The 15,727-nt window shown below is 35.9% G+C and overlaps 1 protein-coding gene across 1 annotated transcript in view; it reads right to left on the bottom strand.

Moving 5' to 3' along the window:
• DTHD1 (death domain containing 1) overlaps positions 1-13,263 on the bottom strand; it is a 70,403-nt gene extending 57,140 nt beyond the window's left edge. The window contains 6 exon segments of the mRNA XM_065877251.1: positions 2,296-2,540; positions 3,613-3,792; positions 6,383-6,713; positions 10,460-11,036; positions 11,039-11,074; positions 12,993-13,263. Of these exon segments, the coding sequence (XP_065733323.1) occupies positions 2,296-2,540; positions 3,613-3,792; positions 6,383-6,713; positions 10,460-11,036; positions 11,039-11,074; positions 12,993-13,263 (1,640 nt within the window).
• Between the last annotated feature and the right edge of the window lie 2,464 nt (positions 13,264-15,727).

Here is a 15,727-nt window from a genome sequence, read left to right on the forward strand (position 1 = left end):
ATGTGTCACACTCAGCATGCATATCTTTTAGAGATCTTATCGCCTCTATCATTATCCCTGTACTTTTGGCAATTTCATTTTTGACAATGCAATACACTGCCTCTAATTTCTTTCCACATTCTGCCCTGTTGTTTCTGAGGGATATGGAAATACAGCAAAGGAGAGGCAAAGAAACACTGATCTAGTCACTTCCACAAATGATATCTGTGTATTACAGTGATACATTTTTATTCTCATTGGTATATATAGACTATGGAATCAACAATCAGGGACAGGCAAATTGGTTTTCTATTATCTTTCTGTGAAATAGAACTGCTTTGTTTTATGACGTAAAGTACATGTCAGGCACAAATTATTTTTATTAATCCTTTGCAATCTACTCTATAGACAGTAGAAATACTAGATTCTAGCAATAGGTGACCAGTCAGAATAAATTTTTAGAGTAAAGCTCTCATCTTTAATATATATATGTATATATACATATAAAATGTATGTGTATATGAAGTACATATTTCTATATATTTTAGGGGCTTTTGAAAGAGAATGTCTTAATCTGTTAGACTAATACATTTAAATAGGAAGCTCCAGGATATTTCCAGTTTTAAATCTTACCTTATCATGATATACAGGAACATGGATTAACTCAGTGCCAATTGGGAGATATATATATATCCCAAGTAGCAAAAGCAGGTACAAATGGATCATGTCTATATTTCTATGTTCTCTCTCACTTACCTAATACTAGGGAAAGTTTAACTTCATCTCCTAGCCACAACCCAATGTTCTACTATTGTCAGCTTCCTAAATTAGAAACAGTGGTAAAGAGCAAATAATCTACTTCTCTATTTCTAGTCTTGCAGCCTCAAACTAAATAGATGATGGCTACATAGAGTCATGATTAGGAATAGAGATACGTTGAGTCCAGACCAAGCTTGCACACTTCTCACGTACAGTCCTTCCCTGGTATCCAGATGCAAGAGATTGCTTCTAGGACCCCCAGAGGTACCAAAATCTGTGGATGCTCAAGTCTCTTATATAAAATGGCGTAGTCTTTGCATATAACCTACACACGTCTTCCCATATACTTTAATCATCTCAAGATTACTTACAATACTTAATACAATGCAAATGGTATGTAAATAGTTGCCAGTGCATGGCAAATTCAAGTTTTGCTGTCAGGAACTTGCTAGAATTTTAAAAAAATATTATCAACCCACAGTAGGTTGAATCCTCAGATGTGGAACCTGGGGATAACTGTACAAGTTCTTAATCTCATTGAGTTTCAGACTTCTCACTGATAAAATGAAGGTAAGGTGGTGGGGAGATTGGATGAGATAATGTACATAAGGAACCTGGCAAATAGTAACTTCTCAATTAATAATAATTTTTATTTCTTTCTGAACTTGTTTCTCCCTCTGATGTTTTTTCAAAGAAAAAAAAATTCCCTTCAGTACCAAAAAATAGAAAGGTCCCCTTCTACATTTCTTATTAGGAAAAAAAAGTAAGTATTAAATGAAAGGACAGAAAATAAGATCAGGGTTACTATTATTCAGTGTATCCTATTTGTTGTTAACATCTCATTTCTGATTTCATTTCTGGCTGGTAACTCAATATGTATATTAGTCTTATTTGTGGGGATATTTTTGAATTATAAAAATTAAGAGAGAAAGGAAACTGCCTATATGGCAAATATAGACTCAAATTTACTGCCTGCCGATGCAGGGGACACGGGTTCATGCCCCGGTCTGGGAAAATCCCACATGCCGTGGAGCGGCTGGGCCCATGAGCCATGGCCCCTGAGCCTGAGCATCCAGAGCCTGTGCTCCGCAACGGGAGAGGCCACAACAGTGAGAGGCCCGCATACCAAAAAAAAAAAAAAATATATATATATATATGTATATATATATATATATATAGAGAGAGAGAGAGAGAGAGAGACTCAAATTTAATTTATTTTTAAAAAGATCAGGTTAATCTTTTCCCACATCAACGGAATGCTCTTAAACATAGAAATTACAATCATCATATCACATCTTTGTAATTAACCATATCATAAATTTTTTGAAAATAAGGATTGATTTGATCTCTTTTGTGTCAATCTTTTCACATAGCATACTTGTGAACCCGTTACAGCTAAAATCATTACCCTTCTGGATACACAACATTTTATTTTCATATTAAAGATATTTCATCATATTTCAATACTGATATTTAAATACATCTGATTATACTTTTAATCATTTAAGTTTCTTTGTTTACCATCAAGTCAACTAGAGACATTAGGGTCTAACTCACCAGTTGAGGTATAAAGGTATGATTCTGTTTGTTGTGGCACTAGCTGTTCTTTTATGATCTATCTCAGACCCAAGATTTTTTTTATCAGGGTGTGGAGAGCAAGGTAGGAATACAGTGATTGGCTTCTGGAAAAGATGTATTGATGGGTGCTGAACATGAATCAGAGGGCTTGTGGATAGTACTGAGTAGGAAGTATCTTGCTGAGTTTTTAAATATGACACCAGAGATGGGTCAATTGGTCGGACCTATACAAAGAAAAAATAGATATATATTCCTATATTTTAATAGCAGAAGATACAAAGTATCAGCACATTTCTAAGTTAATTTCCTGAAAATTTAATAGAACATAGTTTTATACATTTTTCTCTACATTGTTAGCTGGAATCTACAGTATATTAATTTATAAAAGATCACAGGATTTGGTCTTCTTTTTACAAAGTCTTTCTGAAATCTAGGTTCCTTGCTCTATGTTATAAATAACTGAGAAACACTCTTAACTGTAGGCAAAAAAATGACCTAGAAAACAAAATAGACATTTTATATAATTTCTAATTAGAACTATTGTTAGATCAAGTGATCTTCAGAAACTAGAAAAACAAGACTATATTTATTTGTTTCCTCTCACATAAGAATGGCTGATAAAAATAGCTAACATGATTCCAAAATTTCAAAGTTTATGGAAAATATTCTTGAATAAATTGTACATAATATGATTTCTTCCTAACTTTTCTTCTTTGCTTACCACTTATGGTAACAACTGGGAGAAACTAGGAGAGCATGAGGGAGAGTTAGGCTAGAAGGAAATATTGAGGAAATATGTCTTCTAAAATGTACATTGATATGTCATTGTACACCTTGTAAATAATGTTTGTATGTTTAAATTCTCATCCCAGAGAAGTACTGTTTAATAATTAAATATAACCAAATATTTACAATCATAAGTATTATAATTGATTAGCCTTTTTTTTAACCATCCTCTCAGGTGGAAATCTTGAATCATATGAAAGTCCCAATGTCTGGCATTAGTTCTATCATAGATACTCAACATTTGTTTTTGTCAACAAATATCATAAATAAAACAACACAAAAAATTAGCTAGAAAAAGCTTTAAAATAAGGCAGGGATTTATTTTGGAATGAGATTTAATATGCTCCAAATCATCACTATATCAATGATGACACTGTAAGTTAGATTATTAAAAGTATAAGAATTCATTTACTGTTATATTAAATATTTGTATCTTCTCAATCCTTTTCGGATGATGTTTGATGACCCACAAAATCTAGGAGAAGAAACTCACCAGTTTTTAATATTTACCTTTAATTGTACAAGTACTGGTGAGCTGAAAACTCCTGGAGGGTAATTTAAGGATATTTGAGAATCCATGCTTGGCTTAAGAGTAAGGCCTTTCTTTGTTACTGTAAAGGACTCTTTCTTTAAACAAGACACAAGAGAAAAGATACCCAACTTATAAACTTTCCCTTCAGCACAGGTCACCTGTGTGGATTTAAGGACATTAAGACAATGACATTAAAGGACATTAATAGTGCATTGCTCTGGAAGTACATGCTGTACATATTCTCTGGCTGTGGGAAAAAACAACAACTATATGCTGTCCCTGTAATCTCCCACAATTGAGAATTACTTCATTAACCCCAAATGGATGGTCCTTTCATGAGATCAAGTAGAAGTAGATACTAGGAGTTTCTCAAATTTGAACTACATGATAGAAAAGAGAGAAATAAATGTATTTTTAAATTTAAATTATTCCCCACAAAAGGTAAACGGATAATGGGCAATCACATTTAGTGTTTTCACAAATATTAATTATATTTGGAATCCTATCCTGGACTTGGACTTTAAATATTGCCCTTTATCCAGAAGATTTAACAATGTTTTAGGAATTCCAAGGACTGAAAAATTTCATCATTTGGGTAGTTTACACAAATCCTACAGCACCTATACTATCAGCAAATTCTTCCTGCTGACAATTCACAATCTCTTGATAAAGTCATTTTCTCTATTTCTCTCTTCCATGCAGGGGGAGCAGATGATTGCAAAGAGACACATTTGTGTTTCTTTTTTATATAGTGACATTTAAATTTGGAATGCATATATGCAGGGACATATTCAAGCTTTTTTATCACAAAAAAGGAACTGAGTACATAAATGAAAACAAAATTATCTACTCATATAATCACCAAAGCTTAAAATGAAGAGGAAGACTTAGAAATAATCTGGTCTATTCATGCTTCCCTAAACATCAGCTGGGCTCCACCCAGGCATGAGAGGATATTCATGCAGACACACACACAAACATTTCAGGGACAGTAACAATGGAAAATAATCTATCATTTGAAAACTGATTAAGGAAGAGATTTCACAATATCTTGTCATGAATCCATTGTTGGGAAAATTCAGGGCATGATGGATGTTCTTAATTGGCCAGAGGGAAAATTGTGAGAGGTAAGAAAGAAAGGTTTTCTGGGAACTCATTATGGTTGCCGTGCAGTTAGAGTACATTTGGTAGGTTCTGGGGAAATGGAAGGGTTTTTAAGCAGGGGAGTGTCATGAGCAGAACTCTGATGATGGTTTGTCTGACTCCAGAATTAGAATTCTTAAATGTTGTATGAACCACATAAAAATTTGGAAGGAACCTAGAGTTTAAATTTTCTTGAGCTAAATATAGGGATAACAACCATTAGAAAACTATGAAAGAAAAGTATATGCTTTTATTTTTTTCAGTAAACAATGGCTCTCTTATTTTTTTCTTTTGCATTTTCTATTTACTAATCATCTTGTATACCCATTTGGTGAAAAGCATATGTGCTATGAACTGTTTTTGTTTTTATTATGATAGTCACACAGATGGGTCAAGATTAAAAAGCCACACGTAAGGGCAATGATAACTAGACTATTATACTTACAGACTTCCTAGACTAAATATAAAATGTTTTCGTTGCATGAATTGGCATAATTAGAACAGGCTTAGTTTTCATATTCAACTGTATAACTTTGTTTGTAACTCAGAAAAGACCCAAATCAGAAGAGATAAATTAAAAAGAATTGTTTGCATGTGTGGCTTTTTTTTTTAACATTTATTCCCTGCCCTCTTCTTCAAATAATGATATAAAGATGAAAACTTATATAAAGCTGAAAAGACAAATATTTTAATTATTTAAAAATAAGTTCAGTGATCCACAGAAGAACCTTAAACTTTAACTCCCATCAGCTCTATGCTAAGTTTAATAATTATGTATATATTCTTTCTTCAAAACATATGAACTTGTCGCCATGGATGGCTTGAGAGTTATTATAAGAAAGTTTACCATGAAAAAGATAATTTATTAACTACTAACGTGTTTATAGACTTCCTTTTATCTTCTTAAGTGTTTTTTCTCATTTAATCTTTATTACCCTATCAGGTAGACATTATTATTGTATTCATTTTTTAGATGAAAAAAATTGAGTCATATCAAGGTTACATAATTTACTCAAGTTCACATAGCAGGAAAGTGTAGGAACCAAACTTCAGACCCAGCCAATCTTCCGCGACAACCCACATCCTAACTACCACATATACTGTTTTCCACGTACAGACTAATAACTAGACTTAATAACTATCTCAAGGCATACACACACACACACACACACAAATTGTTGTTTTTACATATTTTTCCAACCCATGAATGATAAAAATAAAGCTAACGTCATCTGGGGATCCTAGAATTCTTAAATTTAGACAGAGGTCCATCCCATTAGAAATGTTAGTCTAAAGCTAGTCTAAGGTGTGAAGCTAATTAAACCATGATGTTGGCTTTGCTTCCCAGGCAAAAATATAACACTTGCTGGGTCCTAGACTCAAGTTCTTCACTCCCAAATTTGACCAATAAGCTCTACTCTTTTATCTTTATGGATAGCAAAACAAAACAAAACAAAACAAAAACACATGAATTCACCGGCATAAATCTTATCAATCCTTCCATTTTATACCAATGGAATAATTGTATCTGTACTATGATCTGGTAGTCTGAGTAATAGTTAGAAGTCAAACAGCAAATGTATGTGTAGTCAAGGATTTACCAACCTTGTAACTTTGTCTCATTCCTTCCAGTGAATTTGGAGTCAGGTAACTTGATTGAAGGTCTACATCAGACACTTTCACCATGATGTCTCTGTAATTTCCCCTGTAATGTTCAGTAAATGGAATTGCAATGCATATTGGAAATGGAATTCTCTTTTCCATATCTGAGCACTCTACAGTGATAACATTGCTGACCAATTCTTCATTATCACTCACTATTAAAGAACTCATGTTCTTAATTATCCGGCATTCTAGATGTTGTAGAACATAGGACGGTGCTGTAATATAACAAGACACTTGGGTGACAGTATCATCACTCAGCACATCAAGATACCTGCAGGGGAAAAAAAGGACATCATTTTTTCAAATATTTGATTTATAGACTGTATAGTGAAATGCTTAAGAGCACAAGCTCTAGAGACACGTTGTCATGGTATGAATCCCTGCTCTCCCACTTAGTAACTCTGTGACCTTGGGCAAGATATTTAACCTCTCTATGCCTCAGTTTCCTCAACTGTAAAATAATGATAAAATAATACCTATCTCATAGGAAGACTGAGAATTAAATGAACTATTATACAGTAAGTAATTAAAAAGCTGTGCCTGGCACTTAGAAAGTACTATATATATTAAGCTATTGTTACTATTGTTATTACTATTATTATTTAAGCAGACGATTCATTCCTGTTTTGTTCACTTCAAATATAAATCTGAAGATTGCTGAAGCTTCTTGATAAACCAAGAACTAGTGCCTGAATAGTCTTCTAAATTTTGAGGAAAGGTATAGATATGGTACTGGATTTGTTTATTACGTTTTTAAGAAAAATAGAGAAAGGTACAAAAGTACTGTGAATGTATGTTTAATCAAAGTAAATAGAAACAGAATATTTACAGTCCTCAAAGAATCAATCCAAAAACTGATTTTGACAATTGGTTTTACTCTTGCTTTTTGTACCATCACCTTTGCCTAAGATTTTAGAGTCTTATAGATTTGAATTCAGTTTTGAGATCAGTCACTTACTATTTGTTTGACCTTTAACATCAACTATTATTATTAAAATAGCTAATATTTTAGCTCTTTCTATGTACCAGGTTTTAGGCTATACATTATTTCATTCAAATCCTCACACCATGGGTATGAGGTACTACTCACCCATGGGCAGGTACTACTGTCATTACTATTTTACAGATAAAGAAACTGAAGTTTAGAAATTTTAACTTGCTGAGGATCACACAGATGGTAAGTTGTAGAATCAATAAATGAGTCCATCTATCTTTAACACAAAACCCCAAACTTTCTAATATAATATCATACTTCCTCAAATCATTCCAAAACACTGGTTTCTTTATCCATTATGAACTGAAATGAATACCAGGTTCACAATAATGTGAGGATTGAATGAGATAAAATATTTCAACCTCTTATAATAGTGGGTTAACATAAATGAGTGTTCAATAAATGTTAGCTCTCTATATTAAAACTACCAGCTTGCATTTCCTCTCTTCTCGCTATTTCTCATTTCATACCAGTGAAATGATTGAAATATAAACAATGTCAAAGAGAAATAAGAGGATCTTTATAAAATGCAGCATTAATATCAAGTTCTAGAATAATCAGCTTTTAATTATTTTTCAATTAGTAAATTGAATGCTATAGTGCCCCTCAACACAGAAATCTAGAAAATATGTTGAAATTTCAAGGAGGGTTATTTATTTATATTTACAATTCTGAACCCATAAAGTTAGAAGGAATAGAAAATTATCCAGCACATGGGTCTGTTTGAGTCTTCTCTGATCATGGTGATAAAGGTATTTCAGAAAATTAGATACATTGTTTAATATAGGATACAATGATCCAGTCTTTTTCTAAATCATCATAGCATTACTTTATTCATAAATTAATTTAAATCTTTAATATCATAAAATAGACAGTGTTCAAATTTCCCATTGTTGTTTTTAATTAGTTTCTTTTATCTGAATCCAAATAAAAGCCACAAATTGCAGTCAGTAGAATGTGTGTTTACGTCTTTTGCATTATATATGTTTCCCTCAATTTCTTCTGTCCTTCCTTCCTCCCTCCTTTCCTCCTTCCTCCCTCCTTTCCTCCTTCCTCCATCCTTTCCTCCTTCCTCCCTCCCTCTCTCCCTCCCTTCCTTCCTTCCTTTTGGTCTTACTCTCACTCTCTTGGTCTCTTGCTCTCAGGCTGGGGGAATACTACAGATCCAGTCTTGTATAACTTCAAAAATGACTCTCTTTTGTGCCCTGGAAACCCAACTCAATACACTCTTCTTGCAAAAGACTGACAGATGAAGTAGGGCAAGGGGACCTGCAAATGCTTCCATTTCCCCTAGACCTAATCAAATAGATCTAGTCTAGCCACTAAAATAATCACATTGGTTTATTCTAGTGTCGTTTCCCTTTGTATACACTAAGACAACTACCCTGGAAGAGATAGGCTTTTTTCAAAACGCTCTCCAGGGAGGAATCACAACAGATTGTGAGCTAGGTTTTATTTATGACTCTCATCTTTCTTGTGGCATGATGGCTTCCTAGCCTGAGGAATTGCAATGAGTAGTCATCTTCTGAAACATGCAAGCCAAGCAAAACTGGTTTGCATGCCACAAAGAGGAAATCACTAACTAGGAAACACCTAAAGGAGGTGTTAGAGGGAGTGGTTCAGCAATGACTCATTAGTTGATGCTTTGAGTCATTTCTGAATGTGAGGATATGAAGTGTTAATGTTTTTCTCAAGTGAAATGGGCAACCGCATATTGACTACTTTCATAGTTGTTTTGCAGGGGCAGTAAGCCTTTCACACCAGGGGGGGTCTTTCACGGGTTAAATATTACTCCTGTGACACCTATAGAATTCATTAGATTTTCAGACATGCAGGGAACCTTACAGCTAAACCAGCTCAACCTCTTCATTTTATAGATGAGACAACTAAGGTCAAAGCGAGCAAAATGACGTGCCTGAGATCATAGACTCATTCATTCTGTTGTCCTGGAAATGGTATTGTATTCTGAAAGAGCAGACACAGGATAAGTGAAGTTTGGTGGTGTGTGGGAGTGGAGAACGTGAGGGTTGTTGGGGGTGAAATAAATCAACATGCTAATATTTAGCTGAGAGTGAACATCTGCCAAGCAACAAGGCGCTAGGCCCTTTAGGTGATTTTCTCATTTGACCTTACCAAATAATCCCAGCAATAATTTCTATAAATAAGAAAATGGGGCTAAGAAATGAAACAAGTTGCCCAGGGTCACAGAACTAGTAAGTAATAAAACAGGAGATAAATTTAAGTCTGTCTCCCAAACCAATGATTTTTTTTTTTATTCCCCATTACCTTCTAAGGGTCTTAACTTTACTGTGAAAATATGGCTTGTGAATATTTTATTTCATTTGGACAATTATAGATTATTATCCCCTTGTATAGGGGAGATAATTCACAAAATAGATCAGTCAGTTTCAACATATTTTTTCGAAATCATGGGCTCTTTGAGAATCTGGTGAAAGCTCTGGACCATCTCCAAGGAGATAAAATAGGTGTGAAAATATACATTCAATTTTAAGAACCTCCCGAAGCTTATCCATGAGCCCTCCCAGAGTTCTTAACCCACGGGTTAAGAATTTATGATGATTTATAAATAAGATAAATGTGAGAATTCATTTGAGGATATAAATAAAATAAATCTGAGGCTTGGAAATTCTCTTCTAATATTTGAACTCTGCAGTCTCCTAGTTTTTTTCTTAGGATAACCTAAAGAGTAGTAATTTAGGAATGTGTCCATGTTCTCGACAATTGTCCATTTTAACTACTTTCTTATACAGTCAATTCTTTCTTCCTTTAAAGAAACCTTTAATATTTTTCCTGAAACTATAAGAAACAAACAATAGTATTAATAGCAGCCATAAACATTTTTATGGGAGTAATTTAAACTGAATTATTGATTTGTAATATCTTTTGGAGATCTGAAATGTATATATAAAATTTTATTCATGTGTAAATATTGTTTTGTATACAAGTAGAAACACACATATAAGCAGGAATATACAAGCACCTCTCACATTATATTTACTCACTCCTTTTCCATGATGTTATGCTTTTGCTTTAGACTCTCTGAATCACTGGGAAGAGGGCTATTCACATATTTACTGGAGATATCACATGTTGTTGAGGATGTGGTAATCTCTTCACTTTGGCTTTCTGAGATCTCTTGAATTTCTCTTTCTCTTGTCTGGATTATGTCATGCATCTCTTCCCTGTTGCTATTTATGTTCTCAACAGTCATGTGTTCTATTTGTTTATCATCTTCATTTTCTGCATTATCTGGGAACATTTTGTTCTGTGACTCTTCTTGCCCTGTTACATCTCCCTTCAATGACGTATTGTTTTATTTTCCCACTAGTTCTAAACTCCTATGTATTTTATTTTTTTTTAACTGAACCTGGTTTGTGTAATGACTTTCCTCTCCATTCGTGGGAGAAACAGTAGCTGTTTCTATGACATTTTGTTCCCCTCTTGCAGCAATGTCTCTTGCTTTGATATCTTGAATGGTGGACATTGTCTGCAGTGGAGTACATTCATCATGCATGCCGCATAAATTACACATCTCCTTTTCTTCTTTCTTTAGAAATGTAGCAGTGCTCCCCAAATATTACTTCTTTTCATGAGGCAATCTACGAATGCAATGATTTCTACACACACATACACACAGAGACACATTAAAAAGAGTAAATACAAAACTAAACCAAATTATGTTTCTCCACTGACATGTAATGAAATATGGAGAAATTACCCTAGAAATCTACAAAGACCCTTACTAGGCTTTTAAGCCTACCTCCCTTCTGAAGAAGTCATTTGCACCACTGTAATTCTCTTAACACATCTAGAAATTGGGGATAAATTGCTTGTTAACATAGTAGAAAAGACTAAATCTAATCCCTCTTGCTTGTGAAAATGCTTTGAATATTTGCAGAAAGGTATCATGACCCCCATCCATAAGATGCCATTCAACTGAAGCCAATATCTCCCTCAGTCAGTCCTCATTTGGTATGATTCTGAGAATTGTTTTTCTTCTTTGAACGTACTATGCAGTTTATCAATGATCCACGTATAATTCTTCACCTAAAGTTTAGCAGAGCTCTCCAGATGAGGCTTGGGTAGCAGGCATACCAAAGCTACATTACTTCTGCTGACGCAGATGCTGTATTTTATTGGGTACTTTGTTTGCTATTATGATTGGATTAGGTTTCTACTACTTCTCCTTCTGGACTTTTGATGACTGGAAATTTTCAAATGAATCTTTCAAAAATAGCTCTAATTATCTCAATCCTCTGATTAGAACCTGGCTACTCAAGGACTAATAAACCAAGTGAAGCCTCTTTGCTCTGGTGTAAACCGTCACCATGATCTGATCAGATATAATCTCTCACTCCATCCCCATTTCTTATTATTTTCCTGTTTGTTCATTCCTCCTCTCCTCACAGCTGGGGTCACCTGATGGCTTCTTACAGGCTTAACAACTCTGCAATCTTTAGAATTCAATTCTGAACTCAAGAATATGTAATTTAAGGCCCTATAGCTCAGTGTTTTCAAAATCATCAGTAAATCATCCTTTAACTAGTCTAGCCTTATCATTGGGCTCCAGTTCTGACAACTTGTTTTTTTGTCTTGTATCTGAGACTCTGTCTTTATTTTGAACTCCTATTCCGGTAGCTGAGTCATCATCATTTTCCATGAATGATCATTTGTGTTGCCTAGGACCACATTCAGTTCTCTCCAGAGATTCCATTACTGGCTATGAGATCCAGCTGATGGTCTCTAGGACATGCTGCCTTTGGACAGATTTCCCTCATGTCCACAGTCTGCCCTCTAGACTGAATTTCTTAACGTTATCTGGGTTCCTGATTGATGAGACCTGCCTGCTTGCCTTGACACGACATTATTTAGAGTTAGATTTGATGATGCACGTATCTTCTTATCTAGAGTAACTTGTTGTTGTCTGAGATCATAGACATCAGATACCATGTTCTTCCTGCCATGCTGTATTTCACATCCATAACTGGCCCTATTCCCAAGAACCTGCACCCCACTTCGTGTGTGTGGGGGGGTCTAATTTCATATCCCATCCCATCCCATTCTTCCCAGTGTTTTTTCAATTAACAGCTTCAAGTTCAAATAAGTCTAAAAATAGAGTATCATACTCCAATATGAAAATACTGCTTGTCCTGCCTCACACTAATCCTATATTTTCCTACTTCTGAGTGTTGGGTCCTACGAATAACGTCTCTGCTGGAATGCTCTTTAAGGCACCCAGTTTCTGGCTGCATAAATCCAATTCATTCCTTAAGCTTCAGGTTAGTTACTGCATTTGTGCTAGTGAAATTCCCCACTCTAAAAATGGAATCTCGCCTATTTCTGAAGACTTAACGCATTTCATTTTTATGTCTCTAATGGAATTAGCCTCAATGTCCCCTGCATTATTGTGCAATTGCCTTAACTGATTTCCCATGTTAAATAGTTAGTCCCTTGTGGACAGAGACTCTATCCTGGTTTTTGTATGCTCCTTAGCGCTCTCATATTTCTTAGAGAAAGAATAAAGGAAATACTTGCCTTGTCTCCAGGTACAATAATTCTCTTTGTCAAGCAGTACATACAGCTGCTGTTAGGTGGAGCACAGAGTCCCTGCAGTATGTTCCAAGAGTTGGTGAAGGGCCTCACTGAGTTCTTGACCCAGAAAGACCACTGTGGCTATCCAAGTGGCCCCGCCAGCCCCTTCACAATGGTCTTCACCCAGGAGCTCCTGCTTTAGCATCAGGTTTTGTCTCCAAATCTGCTTCAATATTTGGCCTAGTTTACCTGAGCCTATGTCTTCTGTATCCATTTTATGCTCCACAGGTGGGATGTTTCCTAACAGCAAAGCCTAAAGGTTTAGCAAATTCAAGCTTGGCTGTGGTTTTTTTCTTCTAAAATCTAGGAGATGATCCAAGTCAGCTAGCCAAGCATTTTCCTGCAACATAATAGTTTATTCAGCTTCTTGTTGACCAGTGAAAAGTTACTAGGTGACCAAAGGAGGGGCGTTCCTGCACCATGGGTGCCACTGTGTACAGAATAGATTAACCACAGGGATGGAGTTACCTCACACAATCCCACTTTCCATGTAAGTTTTACACTTTCGATGTACTATGGAAGCCTCCTATACTTTTCAAGTTTTGAGGCAACAAAATATGGATTCTGTGGTAGGACGAGGAGTATATTAATCAAAGGTGAACTCTTTTAATAATACTGCTAATAACTATATGAAACTCAAAAATACTTATGAATGAACTAATATGTTGTCTGAATTGCTTCAAAATAAGCTGGGAGTGTGGGAGCGGTGTATAGATGAAATAAGGTTGGCTGTAAGTTAATAATTGTTGAAGCTGGATATGGTTACATGTGGGGGTCTTTACAATTCTCTCTAGTTAGCGTAGAACATTTTTATAATAAAGAATTTTAAAAATATTACTCTGCTGGAGCAGAGTCTATTACCACTCTGCTCTGTTAGGTTTATCAGTACCTTCTTCTATGGCAGGTCTGCAGTGAGATCGAGATAGGTACTTGGCCTCTTTCCTCTCTGATCATTTCTCTCTAATTAGATAAAATGCTCCTCCACGAACAGAAAGCAAATCTGAAGAGTGTCTTTCTCTGAACTAGCAAGGAATCCACCATGTGTAATTAAAATATAGTCACAGCGCGTTCTCACTGCTGCTGGCCCCTTCGTCGGCACATTTTATATGACACCATGGCGTCACAGGACCTGATACCGGGCGGAGCCCCGGAGTCCGCGGAGGAACCCAGAGCAGCCTGCTTCTTCCTCTGCAATCCCCTCCTCTCATAAGGGAGAACACGGCACCAGAGGGAGAGGGCCGTGCATTCCGGACGGGGTCATGTTCTCTCGGGGGCACTGGAATGAAATGAAAGCTCCCAAAGCACAGCCCGAATCCCTCCTGCCCACAGCCATCACCTTATCTCATCTTAAGCACTGGGCCTGTTAGAGCCACACTCAAGACACCTGAAAGAGGAGACGGGGAAACACAAACCCAGTGAATAAGGAATAGAAAACGAATGCCACCACAGGCGTAAAATACTGCCCAAGCTACTTTTGGTCTGCAGAGGCTGAAGGAAAAGGAAAGGAGCGGCGGTACGAAGAGGGGTGGTGAGGGTGAGGTTCGGGGTGCGGCCTCATTCTCTAGTGGAAATCTTATTTTTCAGTGACCTCTGTTCCTTTAATGCCTGAAATATATGTGTAATTCGCATTATAATGCATACGTGGCTTTAATTTGATGCCGATTCTGAAAACTTTCTGTAGCATGTGCTGTGGGCCAGGCACTCTCTACATGCTGGGAACTTCAGAGAGACTTCGGAGAGAAGCAGGCACCTGAAAAGATGACTAAAATCAGCTCAGACTGTGTTGAGAGCTAGAACAGAAGTATGAATTAAGAGTATCACCAAAGCTTTGAGGAGTAAAAATTTCATTCGGATTGGAGGCCTGGGAGATGTTTAAATTAGGAGCTAAATGATGGGCAGGATTTGAGCAGGCTTGACAACAGAGGGAAGGAACATTCCAGATAGGAAATAATATCATCAAAGGCAGGGAGGCAGGAAATGGCACCGTGTGAACAAAAAGGGAAAAGGATGGCTCTAGAAGTTTATAAGTCTGGGAAGTGGCAAGAGAAATAATTATGGAGAGTCAGGAGGAGAAGCTGGAATTTTGTTTTGCAGACAAAAGAGAGAAATTACATATTTTTGAACCAAGTAAATATATAGCCAAATCTATGCTGTAGGAATGCAGATGGTTTAAATGGTAGAGACACAAGAATTAAGTGACTTGAGGGCCCATATTAGGGCAACAACAGTGCAGGCAGGGGAAAGGGATGCTTTGAGAAGGGATTCGAAGTAGAGTAACCAGAACTTGCTAAATCATCAGTTAGAGGAAAAGGAATAGAAAGCACTGAAAATCCATTTATTTATTTATTTGAGAAATATTTATTGGCTGCTGGTATAGAACTGTGCTTGTTCTATATGGAGTATAACTAAAAATTTTGGTTTAGGTGACTGAACAGATGGTAAACCAACTGAGTTGAGGAATTTAGAAAAAAAAAACATTCAGCTTGATTGATAGGTAATTTGACTAATTTTGGATTTGTTGTGTTTGAGATACACAGGACAATTCTTTGGAATATGTTAGAAATTTAGAAGTCAGAATAATATTGGCACATTTGAATGTCATCAGTCAATAGATAGTGAATGTATCCCTATCTGGAAATAGAAGAGATTGATGGGGAATTTACACCATGTACATTTTA

Source organism: Phocoena phocoena, chromosome 5 (genome assembly GCF_963924675.1).
Source record: "Phocoena phocoena chromosome 5, mPhoPho1.1, whole genome shotgun sequence".
NCBI classification, from domain to species: Eukaryota; Metazoa; Chordata; class Mammalia; order Artiodactyla; family Phocoenidae; genus Phocoena; species Phocoena phocoena.